Here is a 20,128-nt window from a genome sequence, read left to right on the forward strand (position 1 = left end):
TCTCAGGGCTTCAAAGGCGTATGGGGAAGGGTGTAGTTGCAAAATACAGAATTATTCATTTTCATATTGAATGGTGAGCAGGCTCAATGGGCCAAATGCCAGCCTTTGCTCCCATTCTTGATGTTTTTTTGCTCACAGCAGGCTTCACCAGCCTAAAGATTATCCATGGGTTTTCCCTGAACTCTCATTTTCATCATTTAGATTAACAAAATCACAGAAGTATCATGGGAGTAAACAGTGGTCATATGGTCGATCATAATGCATCAAAACAAATGTTGTTTACAGTCTTTTCAACATCCTCACTCTCAGCTGCACTGAAGTATTAATGCTTGTAGACTTCTTCCAAAACCCTCATGACTTCCCCAGAACGACAACCAGTGACCCTTTCACTTTCACAACTCCCCAGGATATTAGAGCCCTGACACAATTCTTAGCTGCTTATTAATTCCTAGAATTTTTCCCTGAGTTTGTTCCAACAGCACAGGTCCATCCAATTACTCTAGACTTCTTCCATTCAGGACAACTAAAATGGGTCGTCCTAACATGGAGTCTGCTTCAACTGTCTGCGACCCCAGAAATATTCTGATGATCATAAAAATATTGCAAAAAGCCCACTGCTAACACATGGCAAAACAGAATGTAGCCACCTAGCAACTTTGGAATTCTCTATACCCATGAATGTTACAATGTTGCAATTTTCACTGAATGACCAAAGACTCATTACAACCCAGAGTGTAATTCTGAATTCTTCCCCATTTCAGTTCCTTGAGTGATCAATAATGCAACTACAATAAAAAAATTTGTTGAGAAATAAGCTATGTTGAATTTCTTTATCTGAGAAATTAAAACAGTTGTCAGTTTCTTTTACACACGCTGCAAACTCTTGACTCAATATGTAAATAATTCAATTACAGTTGTTATAACCTGAACGAGACCGCAAATTTTGTTACAAACTGGCAATGGGCCAGCAACCACAATATTTCAGGATTGTGAACAAGCAAAATAAACGTTATCAAGTTAGAAAGGTCTAATAATCTAAAAGTATCGGTAAATTCGCCATAGTCTTACCAGACCACAGCCTGGTCTCTTGTGAGACAAATATGACTGGTGCTAGTTTAATATGAGGGTTACCATGTCTCTAGCAAGGAGAGAGGTTGAGAAGGAGAGTCCTTCATGGTAACCTCAGCTGGTGTGGGAAATTAAACCATGCTGTGGCAAATCTTTGCACTGCAAAGAAGCCATTCAACCAACTCAGCTAACCAACTCCCTATTAAAATAATCTGCAATATATAAACACTTTTTAAGCTAAAATCTACAACTAACAAGATAAAATGGTTTGACACAAATACCCCTCAGAATATACTAAATAGCAGATGTAGCCAAGAGAGATTCCTTAATTTACTCAGCACGTACCCAAGATAGTAATACTGCAATGGGACACCAAATCTCATTTCAACTTTATCTCCCTAGAAGAGATTCTAACTCTTCATTTTCAAAGGCATAACTTCAGAACAGCCTCAAAAGTTATTCCACCATGGATTGCCTCAAAGATTGATCAGGTCATAGAGTCATACAGATGTACAGCACGGAAACAGACCCTTCGGTCCAATCCGTCCATGCCAACCAGACATCCCAACCCAATCTAGTCCCACCTGCCAGCACCCGGACCATATCCCTCCAAACCTTTCCTATTCATTTATCCATCCAAATGCCTCTTAAATGTTGCAATTGTACCAACCTCCATCACTTCCTCTGGCAGCTCATTCCGTACACATCGAACCCTCTGCATGAATAAGTTGCCCCTTAGGTCTCTTTTATATCTTTCCCCTCTCACCCTAAACCTATATCCTCTCGTTCTGGACTCCCCGACCCCAGGGAAAAGACTATCTATTTATCCCATCCATGTCCCTCATAATTTTGTAAATCTCTATAAGGTCACCCTTCAGTCTCCAACGCTCCAGGGAAAACACCCCAGCCTGTTCAGGCTCTCCCTGTAGTTCAGATCCTCCAACCCTGGCAACGCCCTTGAAAGGGTTCAGAAAAGATTTACAAGTTTCACAACATCTTTCTGATAGAAGGAAACCAGAATTGCACGCAATATTCCAACAGTGGCCTAACCAATGTACTGTACAGCCGCAACATGACCTCTCAACGCCTGTACTCAATACTCTGACCAATAAAGGAAAGCATACCAAATGCCTTCTTCACTATCCTATCTACCTGCTATTCCACTTTCAAGGAGCTAGGAACCTGAACTCCATGCGACTTCTGAGGCGACAGACCATAACCTCCTCACTGGCACCATTCCAGGTCTTTGGCATTACCCAGGGTTTCTCTGTGCTCTAATATTTCTCAGCTATATCAAACAAATACTGATTTTGGGTTTTTTTACCTCCACTCTCAGCTATCAAATGGTTCCTAGAACTTGAATGACTCCTCAGAGCCCATTACTGCATTTTTTGCAAAATGAGGTCTTCGCCTGTTCCCTTCTCTCTTCACCATGTTCTCAGCTCCTCAGGACCTCTCCACAACCCTGAGTGCCTGAAACTTGCTAACAACCTCTGCCGCCTGGAGCCTCTTTTCCCAGATTCTCAGAGGTCATGTGGCATCATACGCACATAAACTACTATCCCTGCAAAGGCCACCAAAGCAACCACAATGCTTAGAAGAGTATGTGCCTGTCCCGTGCCACAAATGTAACAGCTGTTCCTGGGCACATCAGGAATTGAAGTTCTTCTACCTGACACACAAGTAAATTGGGGTTTAACAAACATTAATTTTGAACAACTGCAAAGCTAAATTCCAGATGTAATATTTAAAAATATTGTTCTATACATTGCAATATCCCTCAGATGCAACTGGTGTTCCACATTTTAGAGTTTTTAAGTTATTTTCAGAGGGATGCAAGTTTACTCCTTACCATAAAAGATGCAACGCTAATTTAGCCACTTCTTCACTATCATTGTTCAGATTTACATTTACTTCTAATTCTTAAAAGCAAGAATAGACAAAATAGGTTTTAAGTCTAAATCACAATTATTGCCACAACGTATTATTATCCATTACTCACTGAATGCAGTCTTTCCACTTACCAATAACATCACCTTTCTGGATCAATGTGGAGGAAGATGAATAGGTTCCAGGGGTGTTGACAGAGTCCATACTGTCGTCACTTAATCCTCCACTGCTCAGTCAGAAACAAAGAATGTTGTTAGTATTAGGAGTTTTACAACCAACCAACGTTAATAGCAGGAATAAAAATGTCATTTGTATAACTATGTGATAATCTGTACTTAATGTGCTATACAGAATTACAATGACAGATGTTCCCCATTTAATTCATCTGTTTTTTAAAAGTTAAAGATGAATGAATAATCATTTTAAATAAATGGCATACAATATGGCTAATTTTTTAGTGTTTTGATTAGATTAGATTAGATTACTTACAGTGTGGAAAGAGGTCCTTCGGCCCAACAAGTCCACACCGACCCGCCGAAGCGCAACCCACCCATACCCCTACATTTGCCCCTTACCTAACACTACGGGCAATTTAGCATGGCCAATTCACCTGACCCGCACATCTTTGGACTGTGGGAGGAAACCGGAGCACTTATGTTATGTTTTTATCACTAAATTATGCCACAGAAGGCCTGGGTATTGCAGTGCCTTCAGGTCAGAAGTCTGTCCTCAAACTCAGTCAACTTAGAACATTAAAGACTTTTTCTCTATGCTATAGTGAAGGGCATTACTACTTAGCTAGCTGAGCTATATCACAACTGCAAATGCCTCAATTTGATAAGGATTGTCAACATTGGCAAAATTTTCCCAGAGCTGAAATCTTTAACAAGTTGACCCAAAAACAGTACTACAAAATTTGTTTAATCATTACCACTTTACACAAGCTTATCTCAAATAATACAAAATTTGGACTTATTTTATCTAGGAAAATGTTTTAAACATGACTACTATGTGAAATTAAAAGTCAAATTTTACAACCATCACCAACCATCTAATAATCAAAGATACTTACATCGTTTGTGTCAAGGCCTTAATCACTTGTACTTAACAGAACTTTCCCAAAAAAGCAATTGAGCCAATTATGAATAAACAATATTAAATGTGGCACTAAATCTATATTATTTAAAATAAACAATAAGGTGTTGCTTTATTGAGTATTTTTTTTCCTAATCATGTACTTTATTCATAACATTTGTACACAAAACACTAGGAAAACATTTTGGCTTGAATATTATAGCATTTCGAAGAAACCTTAACATTTTCAAGACAACATGCTCCATTTGATTTGACCAATAGTCTTAATATTTTCAGAATACATTCCACACCAGGTATGTAGTTCAAAGGCAAACATTTCCAGTTGGAAGTTACAGAAAACAAAACAGATATAAAGGGTGTGTAATATATGCACTATAGCCCAACTACCACATAGTAATGCCTTTCCTTATAGCACGGAAAAACATCTTTTATCGTTTTCCAAACTTATTTCACTCTGAGGTGCCTCAGTACACTTTAAATACACTGATTTAACAATGTACATTCTTTGAGAAGCACACAGTCCAAGTTACTCTACAGTTCCCAGTTTCTTAAAAAGGTGTTGCTGGAAAAGCGCAGCAGGTCAGGCAGCATCAAAGGAGAAGGCCCGAAACATCGATTCTCCTTCTCCTTTGATGCTGCCTGACTTGCTGCGCTTTTCCAGCAACACATTTTTAAGCTCTGATCCCCAGCATCTGCAGTCCTCACTTTCTCCTAGTTCCCAGCTTCTCAGAGTATACTATGGCTGATAGTATGTATTTGTTGGAAGCATTATTGCTACCTAAACACAAATGACTAAAGTAATCCAGACAGCAAGAGTACATTGCTTTCAATAACAAATATTAATGATTCCTAAACCCCAATATGATGAAACGCTGATGTTATAGGAAATAGGAGAAAGTGAGGACTGCAGATGCTGGAGTTGAGCTGGAAATGTGTTGCTTGAAAAGCGCAGCAGGTCAGGCAGCATCCAAGGAGCAGGAGAATCGACATTTCGGGCATGAGCCCTTCTTCAGGAATGATTCCTGAAGGGCTCATGCGCGAAACGTCGATTCTCCTGCTCCTTGGATGCTGCCTGACCTGCTGTGCTTTTCCAGCAACACATATTCAGCTCTATTATAGGAAGTAGACAGGAATCAGGAAACTGAGCTTGTTACTACACATTTTCGTGTACATAAAATAGTACAAGTTCACTTTTGTTAAAAGCCATGTTTATGCAAATGACATTTTTCCAAAGGAATTTCTCACTGCAAGTGAAGGGACAGTGTGCTCCTGTCTCATTTTCCATTGATGTATCAGGATTCTGGAATCCTATGGCAGGTGAACATTCTGACGGTAAGAAAACATTCTTTGAATCCCCTTCAGTTCAGCCCTCAGAGATTAAAAAAATCTATGCAATCCAATTTTGGCCTTTCCTCATTTGACCTTAACACCAAATACTTTAATGGACTAAAGCTTTTTTTTAAAAAGAATACTGATGACTGAAAATGGCTTCTTTTATCAACTGACAAGCCCAGGCAACCTACGTGGAGTATATAAAAAACTGTTATCTCAATATTACCATTTTAAAAAACAGGCATTGAGACTCAAAATTGTCAAGAAATTCATATCTCGGACTCACACTAGTATAACTAATGTATATATTGCTCATGAAAGGCTACCTGCAGAGTTTGAAAAAAACATGTGGAGTTAGACAGCAGACATACAAACAAACCATAATTCAGTAGTTTTCTTTGAGCAACAAAGGTCAGAGAAAAAATTATAGTCTGAAAACAATAGAATGAGGGAAGATCCCTCTCCCTGAATCTAAGCAAACAAGTGCTGGTGGGAAAACAAATCTTGGAAAAACCTCCAATGACTGAGAAATCAAGAGTAACTGCAAACCTCACCACTTCTGAGGAACCTAAATAGCAGCTAAACAGTTGGGACTTCGATTCTTGGAACTCAACTAGATTTTAAAAAAATGAGGCGCACCTGTCTTCATCTCCCTCTCTGTACTAAGTACAAAGAAGGTGGCAAAACAAGGGGTAACCTGTGTTTTGTATGAGTGTTTGTTGTTGCAGTTTATTTCTTCTCTGATAACAAAACCCATTCTCTTTCAGCAAAAAAAAAACTTGGAATTGATTCTCCTCCAACTAAACTTAATTTACCAGATCAAAAATAAATTGTTACATGCTAACAAAAAAGGAAAATTCAGAAAGAAAGCCATGACCTTCCTCACCTGGTCATAACATCCACAATTAATAACCACATTATCACATTAATAGTCCTCAAGAATAGGAATTCATTTTCAGCACACTGCTGCCTGAACAAATTTCTACTTCCTTTACATTGTTCCTTAAAACATGGAGGGTTCTAAACTAAATAGAAGGGATGGGTTCAGTTGCATGAAAAATTAGAAAATCAACGGTAATGGAGAAGTTAGCAATGCAAGTTAGTGATGGAGCTGATTGTTACCAGTAAATAAAAAAGAACAGAATCTGTGAATGTTATATTGCACCAAGGACACATAAAAGCCAAAGGGAAATTTCATAACAGTACAAACTTAAGGACTTTATATTTTAATAATGAAGCATTCGGATTAAGATGGACAACGAATGAGGCAAATGGGGAAAAGATAGGAAAGTGGATACGAGGAATGTCGGAACTAGAGGGACCAAATGGCCTATTCCTGTTCCTATTTCTCATGGTCTTAAAATTAATCACTTTGATCAAGCTTTTAACAATTTGTCCTAATATCTCATTATATAACTTAGAGTCATAGAGATGTACAGCATGGTAACAGACCCTTCAGTCCAACCCATCCATGCCGACCAGATATCCTAACCCAATCTCGTCCCACCTGCCAGCACCAGGCCCATATCCCTCCAAACCTTTCCTATTCAGATACCCATTCAAATGCCTCTTAAATGTTGCAATTGTACCAGCCTCCACCACTTCCTCCGGCAGCTCATTCCATACACATACCACCCTCTGCGTGAAAAAGTTGCCCCTGAGGTCTCTTTCATATCTTTCCCCCCCTCACCCTAAACCTATGCCCTCTCATTCTGGATTCCCGAGCCCAAGGAAAAGGCTTTGTCTATTTATCTTATCCAGGTCCCTCAATTTTGTAATCCAGGGAAAACAGCCCCAGCCTGTTCAGCCTCTCCCTGTAGCTCAAATCCTCAAACCCTGGCAACATCCTTGTAAATCTTTTCTGAACCCTTTCAAGTTTCACAACATCTTTCCGATAGGAAGGAGACCAGAATTGCATGCAATATTCCAACAGTGGCCTAACCAATATACTGTACAGCCCAACATGACCTCCCAATCCCTCTACTCAATACTCTGACCAATAAAGGAAAGCATACCAATGCCTTCTTCACTATCCTATCTACCTGCGACTTCACTTTCAAGGAGCTAGGAACCTGCATTCCAAGGTCTTTGTTCAGCACCACTCCAGAGGACCTTACCAAACTTGTGAAATTTTGTTTCCAAACTCTCCTGTGAAATACCTTGAGAGAATTTCATATCTAAATGTTGGTATTGTTGTTACATTTTTACAGAATATTACTATATTGTTCTTCATGCACTAGTTGTTTCTGCAAAGGCAGACATAATGTCATCAGTTAATAGCAATCAAGTGGGCAGCACAGTGGTTAGCACTGCTGCCTCACAGCGCCAGAGACCCGGTTTCAACTCCCACCTGTGGCAACTGACTGTGTGGCGTTTGCACATTTTCCCAGTGTGTGCGTGGTGCTCCGGTTTCCTCCCACAGTTCAAAAATGTGCAGGTTAGATGAATTGGCCAAGCTAAATTGCCCGTAGTGTTGGGTGCAGGGTCGGTGTGGACTTGTTGGGCCGAAGGGCCTGTTTCCACACTGTAAGTAATCTAATCTACTATAGTGACTGCAATTTTAGAGAAAAGGGCTTCACTCTGCATCTACAGCTGCTGATCCCTAAATGAATGCTCTAACGGGAAAGATATAAATTTAGTTCTCAGTCACAGCATCTGTTTGCTTTTCCACATCTCCCATCAATACATGCAAGAAAGTTGCACTACCAGGCATAAGGAAAGATAATTTCAAAAAGAAAATAGTCATGTGAAATTGTACTTCATAGAGGGTTTAGAAATTCCCAACCTGGATTTCTAGTATGCTTGATGGTATGCTTCATAAGAAATGTGTGCAATGTTAGGAGCATACTTACCATTCACTTCTTCAATATACCAGCAAACTTGTTTCTTACTGCAATCAGATTCAAAGGACCAGGTGACCACACTGAATGAGACCATATTAGTTTTCACCTCATTTTTATTGAGCAATTCATTCCACCCGCAGCTGAGTTACAACTCTTTCAAATTAAATGGAACAATCCACATATGTTCACTGTGGCATTGTAATAAACTTTTCCACCTTTTTATACCTAGCAAACTTCCACTCAGTGATCTAAATTTCCCCTTAAAAAGTGCTTGCTTATAGAGTCCATGGATGCTTCTAGGAATTCTCTGACTATCCTATGATCATTGTGTTGTCCCAGTTGAATCTGTGATGCCTGTCATCTGTGTGTATGGCTAGTAGGTATAGCTGGTTGTGACCTTTAGTGGCTAGTTGGTGTTCGCGAATGTGGATTGCTAGTTGTCTGCATGTTTGCTCTGTATAGTGTTTCGTGTAGTCTTTACAAGGAATCTTGACAGTTACATCAGTCTTGCACATGATAGGTATAGGGTCTTTTGTTCTCGTGAGTCATTGTCTGAACATGACTATCTTGCGCTCTCATGAATCCCAGTGGTCGGAGAAGTCTGGCCATCAGTTCTGAGAAGGTTTTAATGTAGGATAGCATGGCTAGTGAGTTAGGTCATGGCATGTCCTCGTCAAGTTGTTTGTCTGTTAGGCATAGGAGGATGCAATTGTGAGAATATCCATACTGGCGAAGACCCTGAACAGGTGTTCTTCTTCTTTCCTTTGTAGATCTGGAGTGTTGCAGGGTGTTGTAGCCCTTTTTAACTGGGTCCTAATGCAGCTTCTTTTGTGTGTGTTTGGGTGGTTGCTGTTGTAATTCAGGACCTGGTCAGTGTGTGTGGCTTGCCTGTACACTTCTATGGTGCAATCACTGTTGTATGTTCTTTGTACCATCACATCCAGGAATGAGAGTTGACTGTTTGTTTCCTCCTCTCTCGTAAATCTGATCCCCGAGAGCATGGTGTTGATGATCAGATGGATTTTTGATATTTGTTATCTTAATGAGAATAGAAGTGTCATCCATGTATTGGAACCAGAGTTTGGGCTAGATTTGGGTAAGGCTGCTATTTCCAATCTTTACATCACTGCCTGTCCTGTGAGCCCAGAGATGGGAGAGTCCATTGGTGTTCCACTGATCTGTTCATATATTTAGTTGCTGAATGAGAAGTGTGTCGTCAGGCACAGGGGTCTAGTAGTTTGAGCATGCTGTCCTCATCGATAGTTTCCCCGTTGTGTTCTCTGTTCTGCCTGTCCAGGAGGTTGGCTATTGTCTCTCTGGCTAGAGTTTTGCCAATTGAGGTCAACAGTGCCATTACATTAAATGAGACCATTGCTTCATACTTGTCTATGTTGAAGTTTTTGATATTGTCTAAGAATTCCTGTGACGATTGATGAGTTTTCTGATCTGCTGATAAGATATTTTCATTTTTGTTGGAGTTCTTTTGCCAGTTCATGTGATTACGTTCCGGCAGTGTCACAATGGGGCAAAGTGATATGTCTGGTTTGTGTACTTTGGGTAATCCATAAAATCTTGACGTGTTATTGCTTTCTGGTTTCATCCTTTATAGGTCAATCCTGGTTATTAGTCCCTTTTTTGAAGGTTACATAGTGTGTTATTTATTCTATTGGTTTGCTGTGTCATGGCATCAAACTCCCTCTGTAGGTAAGTGTCAGTATCTGCAAGTAGTTTCTCTGCTTTCTGAATATATTCGATCTTGTCCACAATAACCGTCATTCTACCCTTGTCCGTCGGTATGCTGATTATGTAGAAATGAACACCAACCAGCCACTGAATACTATGACCAGCTGTCCCTAGTAGCCATACACACAGATGACAGGGACCACAAACTCAGCTGGGAAAACACAACGATCATAGGACAATCTAAATATAGGACAGCCAAATAATTCCTAGAAGCATGGCGCTCATTCATGGACTCTATCAACGAGCATTGACCTAGACCCAAAATACCGGCCACTACAATGAACAACAAGAACCGGCAACTGGAAGCAGTAGGAACAGAACCAAATAAATTCCAGAAGACACAGTACAGCAGCGCTTCACAGGAGGCTCCAAAGCACTGAAGATGTCACCTAGACAGGGGAGGAAACATCTGCAAATCAACTTCGCAGCTCGGCGAACATAGCCACAACCATGACATTGTTAGTATGATATCTAGGATTCGTTTTGATAAATTAAAAAGTAAATTCCCATTCAGAAAAGTAATGTTTTTATAAATCTCTTATCAATCCTATCTGGTTTCCCATATATATGACACAATCAACATCCATAAAGACAAAGGATTCAGTTGTACAGCTGAATTTATCAATTCCTTTTAAAGAAAATCCTGCCTTAAGCTAAGTACTGTCCTCACAGTTCTGACAAAAAATTAACATCTTCCTTTTAAAGAAAAGTAACTGATATAATTGGGTTGCAATAATGTCAACTGTTATCCAAATGTAAAACTGCATTAAGCCATTATTATTTGGAGAATCTGGAAACATGTTAAGATCTATGATTTCATTAATTAAACACTTTAATGTATAGTATGTTTCCCTACCTCGGCTGGGTTGATTTGAAGTCTACCAAAACGGTCTTAACATCTTCAACTGCATTTCCATCTGATGGGGTGTCAGGTGTTGTCACGACAACCACCTCCTCCACATGAACACTGACATCAGGAGTAGCCATAGCTGCAGTAAACTCTAAGAAAGTTGATCTCAGAAGTTTGTCCAGCTAAAAAGAAAGCATAAGTTCAACAAATTACTAAGTTTATGAAAAACTACAGTACGAACATAATTTGAAGTAACTCAAAGAACAGACTAATGTTTACGTTTCATTGTCAAATGATTCTTCAGCCTCAGGCTTTGCAAGATACTCATGAGCCATAATTTAGTTATTTTAACTAGTTAATTGGTAACCATACGATGGGGCACAAACTATAACTGGCATACATCTAAGCAGCAGCAGACAATTGACAACTTGGAGATTTTCAACATGCATTAATGCTGCTGATTCTCTGATGTTTCTATTTTAGGAGAGCAGGGCTGACAGAGAAATTGTAGGTGGGAAAATTTGACGAATGGTCCACAGAGGTTTGCCTCATATTTTATCCATCCTAATACTGAGGGTTGGCCACACTATGTACAATCATTCTTCACTCAGTTTTATTCTCTGCTGCTCTCACTTCCTGTTCAATGAGACCAGTTCACATTTTGACATTGTTCATTCATATTGCCTTCAATCATCCTTGTGCATATTTCCAAATGCTTGAGATTTACCAAGGAAGAAACATTGTAACTGTTGGAACAGTGCAGAATTTGAGGAAGACCTAAACTGGAGTTGGTGAATCGGTGGCAGTCGAAGTTCAATATGGAGCAGTATAAAGGTTATGCATTTTGGTAGGAAGATGATGAACAGAAAACAGAAGTAAAGGGTACAATCTGAAGGGCATGCAGGAGTACAGGGACTTGGATGAATATGTGCATAATTTATTAAAGATGGTGGACCAGGTTGAGATCACAGTTCACAACATATACAGTATCCTAGGCTTTATTAATAGATTATTAATATTAATATTTTAATAGACAGTTTGCCTATAGGAAGGGGAAGAAGCCAATGACTGCAAAGGGGAGAGAGGCTGCCAAGGGAAGCCTGTTACCAAGGGAAGCCTGTTACCAAAGGAACCTAGTTAACTGGGAATGACAAACTTTTAAGTTACAGATAGTGTGTTCCTTCCAAATTAACATGCTTTTTACAAAGTGTGTGTCATGTATTTGTTGATAACTTATGGCCGGTGTCTTCTGCAAATTTAAATTCTGTCGTGTCCAGGAACATTACGTTTTTCTTGTGCACTGTGGATGTAAGGATCATGGAGGACTGATACTTGTGGAGAACATTGATCAATTCTAGTTCTACGAGTTCAAATACCCCATATATCACTGAGTGCAATGTTACTACGTAACTGCATCTCATCCAATAAAAGGGTTAGTAAGGATAAAAAGATAGCCCCTGAAAATAAAACATAGCCCATAAAATTAAAAAAAAGCCCTTTAGAAATCTCAAAAGGAGTTGTTGAAACAAAAAATATTTTGACCCGGAGAGCAGATAGGCATGGAGGTCAATGCCAGACACAAAGCCTGAGAAGCTGGATGCAGTACCATGAGAAGTTTAGCAAAATGAAGAATGGACAAGGTCAGTGAATATATCTTTAAATCACATGTGTATACCAAGACATAATTAACCTCTGATACCATTCAATTCATGACACTTCTGTCATTCGACGACCAAAGTCTCACTAGTCTTGGGGTTTTTCCTGAAATTTAGAATACTATCAAACAACCGGCTGATCAGAAACCATTGACTAGAAACTTATCTGGACTTGCCTTATAAATACTGTGGCCGCAAAATCTGTTCAGAGGCTAGGAATACTGTGGCAGGCAACTCACCTCCTTAGTCCCCAAAGCCGGTACTCCACCTGCAAGGCACAAGTCAGGAGTGTGATGGAGTATTCCCACTTGACTGAGTGAATGCAACTCCAATAACACTCAAGAAGCTTGATGCCATCTAGAACAAAGCAACCTGTTTAAGTGGCATCACATCCACATCCACCAAACCTCAGTAGCTGCTATGTATACTACAAGATGCACTGCAGAAATTCTCCAAAGATTCTTCGACAGCACCTTCCACACCCATAATCACTTCTATCTGGAAGGACAAGAGCAGCAGGTACATAGGAACACCATCACTTGCAACTTTTCTTCCAAGCTGCTCACAATTCTGACTTGGAAACACATCGCTGTTTTTTCACTTTTGCTGGATCAAGATCCTGGAATTCCCTCCCAAATGGCATTGTGGGTAGAGCACATGGCTACAGTAGTTCAATATTGTAGCCCACCACCATCTTCTCAAGGACAACTAGGGATAGGCAATAAACACCGGCTAAACAGTGATGCGCTCATTCCACGAGTGAGTAAAGTCATACTCATGAAATCACACCTTACACACAATATCATGATTCCTGGCTATGTCTTGTCTCACCAATAGGACAGAGCAACTGGAGGCCAGCACAGTGGTACAGAGTAAATAGCAAGCTGCCCTCAGTATCCTCAACATTGTGTTCAAACCCCATGTCAGGTCATCACAGGGGTATCAGGTCAAACAGGGGCAAGGAAACTTTATGCTGTTAACCATTCGTCAGCTGATGTATCAGCCCTCCACCAGTTTGAGCATCACTTGGATGAAAGAACATGGTTGTTAGAGGAATGTATGGAAGATGGTGACAGAACCAACAAGGGGGAAAAAACCTGCTCGACCTCATCCTCACCAATCTGCCTGTACATGACATTATTTGTAGAAGTAATCAAAGTAGAGTCCTGACAGAGACATCTCAATGTTGAGGATACCATCTATCATTGTGCAAGACACTACAACCTTGCAAAATGGAATAGATCTTGGACAGATTATCAACTGCACAAACAACATATCAGATCTGCAATCTTGCCATATCCAGTTGTTACTTAATGCAGGATGATCTATGTGGACTTCATATAAGGTGTTCAACAAGGTTCCTCATTCCTCATGCTAGACTGGTTAGCAAGGAACAATCACACGGAATAAAGGGGAATCTAGCTATCTGGATATATAAACTAGCTTGAAGGTAGAAGATAGAAGGTGGTGATGGAGGGTTGCTTTTTACATTGGAGGCCTGTGACCAGCAATGTGTCACAAGGATCAGTGCTGGGTCCACTGTTTTTCGTCATTTATATAAATGATTTGGATGCGAAAATAGGAGGTATGGTTAGCAAGTTTACAGATGACACCAAAACTGGAGATGTAGTGGACAGTAAAGATTATTAGCTCAAAGTACAACAGGATCTTCATCAGATGGGCCAATGGGCTGAGGAATGGCAAATGGAATTTAATTTAGATAAATGTGAGTCCTGCATTTTGGAAAGACAAATCAGTGGTAAGGTCCTGGGGAATGCTGTTGAACAAACAGACCTTGGAGTGTTGGTTCATAGTCCTTGAAAATTGAGTCACAGGTAGAAAGGATGGTGAAAAAGGCATTTGGTATGCTTGCCTTTATTAGTCGCTGCAATATGTACAGCAGTTGGGAGGTCATGTTGAGGTTGTATAGGACATTGGTTAGGTGACTATTAGAATACTGCATGCAGCTCTGGTCTCCCTGCCATGGAAAGGAAGTTGTGAAACTTTAAAGGGTTCAGAAAAGATTTAAGGATATTGCCAGGTTTGGAGGGCTTGAGCTAAAGGGAGAAGCTGAATAGACTGGGACTATTTTCCCTGGAGTGTTAGACTCTTAGGGGTAACCTTATCGAAGTTTGTGAATCATAAGGGGCAAGAGTATTGTAAATAGACAAGGTTGTTTCGCCAGAGTGGGAGAATCCAAAACTAGACGGTACAGGTTTAAGGTAAGAGGGGAAAAATATAAAAAGGGACCTAAGGACAACATTTTCATTCAGATGGTGGTTAATGTTTGGAATGAACTATCAGAGGAAGTGGTGGAGGCTGGTACAATTACAACATTTAAAAGTCACCTCGATAGCTATATGAACAGGAAGGTTTTAGAGAGATATGGGACAAATACTGGCAAATGGGACTAGATTTATTTCAAATATCTGTTCGGCATGGACATGTAGGACCAAAAGGTCTGTTTCTGTGCTGTATATCTCTCTGACTCTATGATTAAGAGGTTCCACAAATATCCCTAACCTCAATAATGACTGAGTCTAACACATCAGTACAAACATACAGCTGAAGTAAACACAACACAGTGTTCAGTCAGAAGTGCCAGATGGATGATCTGTCTCAGCCACTCCGGAGGTCCACAGCTTCAAAGATGCTAATCTTCAACTCAAGTGATTCATTCTATATGATACCACAAAAGTTGTGGACCTCACAATATTTTTGCAATTGTACTTGAAGATCCATTATTCCAAACTTGACGCAATTTCCAAATTAGAGCTGAAAATGTGTTGCTGGAAAAGCGCAGCAGGTCAGGCAGCATCCAAGGAGCAGGAGAATCGACGTTTCGGGCATGAGCCCTTCTTCAGGAATCAGCATCTGCAGTCCTCACTTTCTCCTAGGCAATTTCCAAATTAGCCAAACAATTTCAGTACAGCTGCAACATTGGCATCTTCCTAATCACCTGGAAAATTGCCCAGCTATGTCCAATACACTGAAATCAGGACAAATCCAATCCAGCCAATTACTATTCTATCAGCCTACATCTGATTGCTAGTAAAATGATGGAAAGATGTCAATAATACTATCAAGCCAGACAACACATTATTTGGGTTCGAGCAGGGACACTTAACTCCTGACCTTATTACAGCCTCGGTTAAAACAAGGACAAAATACTTTAACTACAGAAAAGACGGGAAGTTTGCTAACGTGGTGCCACTGTTTAAGAAAGGCAAGGACAAGCCAGGGAACTATAGACCAGTGTGCCTGACATCAGTGATTGGCAAGTTGTTGAAAGGAATCCTGAGGGACAGGATGTACACATAATGGGAAAGGCAAGGACTGATCAGGGATAGTCAAAATGGCTTTGTTCGTGGGAAATCATGTCTCAGAAACTTGATTGTGCTCTTTGAAGAAGTAACAAAGAGGAGTGATGAGGGCAGAGCGGTAGATGTGATCTATGTGGACTTCAGTAAGGCAGTCGACAAGGTTCCCAATGGGAGACCGGTCAGCAGGGTTAGATCTCATGGAACACAGAGGAAGCTAGCCATTTGGATTCAGAACTGGCTCAAAAGGTAGAAGGTGGTGGTGGAGGGTTGTTTTTCAAACTCGAAGCCTGAGAACAGTAGAGTGCCACATGGATCGGTGCTGAGTCCACTACTTTTCATCATTTATATAAATGATTTGAATGTGAGTATAAGAGGTATAGTTAGCATAGTTTGCTGATGACACCAAAATTGGAGATGTAGCAGATAGCAAAGAAGGTTACCGCAGATTACAACAGGATCTTGATCAGATGGACCAATGGGCTGAGAAGTGGCAGATGGAGTTTAATTCAGATAAATGTGAGATGCTGCATTTTGGGACAGCAAATCTTAACAAGACTTATACACTTGATGGTAAGGTCCTAGGGAGTGTTGCTAAACAAAAAAACCTTGGAGTGCAGGTTCATAGCTCCTTGAAAGTGGAGTCACAGGAAGATAGGATAGTGAAGAAGGATAATTAAGAAGGCATTTGTATGGTTTCCTTTATTGTTCAGAGTATTGAGTACAAGAGTTGGGAAGTCATGTTGTGGGACTACATTGGGTTGGGATATCTGGTCGGCACGGACAAGTTAGACTGAAGGGTCTGTTTCCGTGCTGTACATCTCTATGACTTTATAAATCTAGGTAACTTCCCATAGACAGCAAGGCCACACTTGACCATGACCCCACCTCCCACCACCAAACCATCATCTCCCAGACCATCCATAACCTCATCACTTCAGGGGATCTCCCATCCACCGCCTCCAACCTCATAGTCCCACAACCCCGCACCGCCCGTTTCTACCTCCTGCCCAAAATCCACAAACCTGACTGCCCCGGCCGACCCATTGTCTCAGCCTGCTCCTGCCCCACCGAACTCATCTCCGCATACCTCGACACGGTTCTGTCCCCTTTAGTCCAAGAACTCCCCACCTACGTTCGAGACACCACCCACGCCCTCCACCTCCATGATTTTCGCTTCTCCGGTCCCCAATGCCTTATCTTCACGATGGACATCCATCCCCCATCACGAAGGACTCAAAGCCCTCCGCTTCTTCCTTTCCCGCCGCACCAACCAGTACCCTTCCACTGACACCCTCCTTCGACAGACTGAACTGGTCCTCACCCTGAATAACTTCTCTTTCCAATCCTCCCACTTCCTCCAAACTAAAGGAGTTGCCATGGGCACCCGCACGTGCCCCAGCTATGCCTGTCTCTTCGTAGGATATGTGGAACAGTCCATCTTCCGCAAATACACTGGCACCACCCCCATCTTTTCCTCCGCTACATCGATGACTGTATCGGCGCTGCCTCGTGCTCCCACGAGGAGGTTGAACAGCTCATCAACTTTACCAACACCTGCCATCCCGACCTCAAATTCACCTGGATTGTCTCAGACTCCTCCCTCCCCTTCCTAGACCTTTCCATTTCTATCTCGGGCGACCGACTCAACACAGACATCTAATATAAACCGACTGACTCCCACAGCTACCTGGACTACACCTCCTCCCACCCTGCCCCCTGTAAAAACGCCATCCCTTACTCCCAATTCCTTCGTCTCCGCCGCATCTGCTCCCAGGAGGACCAGTTCCAATACCGTACAGCCCAGATGGCCTCCTTCTTCAAGGACCGCAGATTCCCCCCAGACGTGATAGACGATGCCCTCCACCGCATCTCCTCCACTTCCCGCTCCTCCGCCCTTGAGCCCCGCTCCTCCAACCGCCACCAAGACAGAACCCCACTGGTTCTCACCTACCACCCCACCAACCTCCGTATACAGCGTATCATCTGCCGTCATTTCCGCCACCTCCAAACGGACCCCACCACCAGGGATATATTTCCCTCCCCTCCCCGATCAGCGTTCCGCAAAGACCACTCCCTTCGTGACTCCCTCGTCAGGTCCACACCCCCCACCAACCCAACCTCCACTCCCAGCACCTTCCCCTGCAACCGCAGGAAATGTAAAACTTGCGCCCACACCTCCTCCCTTACTTCTCTCCAAGGCCCCAAGGGATCCTTCCATATCCGCCACAAATTCACCTGCACCTCCACACACATCATCTATTGCATCCGCTGCACCCGATGTGGCCTCCTACTTGCGGAACGCTTCAGGGAACACCTCTGGGACGCCCGGACCAACCAACCCAACCACCCCGTGGCTCAACACTTTAACTCTCCCTCCCACTCCACCGAGGACATGCAGGTCCTTGGACTCCTCCATCGGCAGAACATAACAACACGACGGCTGGTGGAAGAGCGCCTCATCTTCTGCCTGGGAGCCCTCCAACCACAAGGGATGAACTCGGATTTCTCCAGTTTCCTCATTTCCCCTCCCCCCACCTTGTCTCAGTCGGTTCCCTCAACTCAGCACCGCCCTCCTAACCTGCAATCTTCTTCCTGACCTCTCCGCCCCCACCCCACTCCCGCCTATCACCCTCACCTTGACCTCCTTCCACCTATCACATCTCCATCGCCCCTCCCCCAAGTCCCTCCGCCCTACCTTTTATCTTAGCCTGCCTGGCACACTCTCCTCATTCCTGATGAAGGGCTCTGGCCCGAAACGTCGAATTTCCTGTTCCTAGGATGCTGCCTAACCTGCTGTGCTTTAACCAGCAACACATTTTCAGCATTAAGGAAACCAGGCAAATCTGAAGCCAATGAGAATTACAGGAAAGCTCTCTCCTGGTTGGTGTCTAAACGTGGTATAAATGAATATGGTTGAGTTCATTTGAGACCAGTCATCTCATCTCAACCCCTCCACAGCCCTGCTGCCTTGATCTATTAATATACATCGTGGCCAGGCCAACAGCAGACCAACGAAGAAGTCCTCTGATTTGCCCCAGCCTTCTCTGCAATGGATGCCCAAAGATCAGCAGCACAAGGCTAAAATGTAATCAAAAAGACAACAGAAGACTACTGAAATAACTGAAAAGGGGTTGCATCTTCCCACAATCTAAATACATGTGGTCCATGGACTCCACAGCATCACACGAAAGACAGTTGACCTGGATGTAATGTACCACCTTGAGCTACAATGACATAGCATTATTGCTTGCAGATCCTTAATAGAAAGCAGGAGGACTTCTATTCAATGATCCCTCGAATGGGATCCATCACTGCCTGGCTGAAGAATACCAAGGCATGGTGGAAGATGAAGGTGAAGTGAATTGTGTACAGGAATCCCCTCCATGCCAATGTAAAGGCACTATGGGAATTTTCATCAGATGGTTAACGATGAGGCATAAATCCCTGAGGGAGATTCTGGAACATAGGCTAGTGTAGAATTCCATCCGAGCAAGGTACACTCAGACAGGAATCCAGTACAAACCTGAACCTCCTCCAACCCATGAGTGCTGCAGGGGCTGAGCACCATTAGCTTTAAGCTTTGGATACTTTTGTCGTGAGCTGGATATACTGGTTGCTACAGTAAACTTCAGCCCACTCCTCTACCCCCAGTACATCACCCAGGCAGACACAGGTCTCCATCTGCCAGCCACTCATGATATTGGGGTGTAGATTCCTGAGGAGTAACTTTCTAATGACTGTCACTATTCCTGATGGGAGAACGCTACAATGCACGTTCCAGACATTGATCACAACTTGATAAATGACATGCAGTGCCTTTTGGAAGCCTTGTAGAATTCCCCAAGCTAGAAACAGAAACCACATCATAATTCAGGTCATGCACATAGTGAATGAAAAATGTAACCAGAGCATACCATCTGTCCAAAATGTGATTAGATAGATTGGCCAGGGTAAAGTGCCCTGTAGCAGCCAGGGTTATGCAGATTAGGTGTATTACAATAGTAAATGCAGGGTTACAGGAATAGGATGAGGTTGTGGGTATAAGTGGGATGTTCCTTGCAGGGTCAGTGCAGACTATGGGCTGAATGGCCTCTTTCCACACAGCAGGGATTCTTTGATTTCATGATCTGGGAGCAGCCTCAATTTCAAGGTATCACTGCAGGATCTGAAAGCAGAGATCGCTAATTGGGTAAGAAGCTAGTTCCATTTTTAAAATTTTTAACCACTGGCCAAACACCCAGTTCCTTTTCTTTTAAAATAAGCTAAATTAAAATCAAAACCTTCTCACTAAAAGTGTTGTAACACTTAACCAAAGCCAAAAAGAATGAA

General features: G+C 42.1%; 1 protein-coding gene across 1 annotated transcript in view; it reads right to left on the reverse strand.

The window, feature by feature from the left end:
• The window catches only part of gmeb2 (glucocorticoid modulatory element binding protein 2), a 66,197-nt gene that overhangs the window by 30,795 nt on the left and 15,274 nt on the right, over positions 1-20,128 (reverse strand). The window contains exons 2-3 of the mRNA XM_060836335.1: positions 10,828-11,003; positions 3,093-3,184 (exon numbers count right to left, since the gene is read on the reverse strand). Of these exons, the coding sequence (XP_060692318.1) occupies positions 3,093-3,184; positions 10,828-10,958 (223 nt within the window). The 5' untranslated portion in view covers positions 10,959-11,003. The remainder of the gene's footprint in view (positions 1-3,092; positions 3,185-10,827; positions 11,004-20,128) is intronic.

This window comes from Hemiscyllium ocellatum, chromosome 15 (assembly GCF_020745735.1).
Source record: "Hemiscyllium ocellatum isolate sHemOce1 chromosome 15, sHemOce1.pat.X.cur, whole genome shotgun sequence".
Lineage (NCBI taxonomy): Eukaryota > Metazoa > Chordata > Chondrichthyes > Orectolobiformes > Hemiscylliidae > Hemiscyllium > Hemiscyllium ocellatum.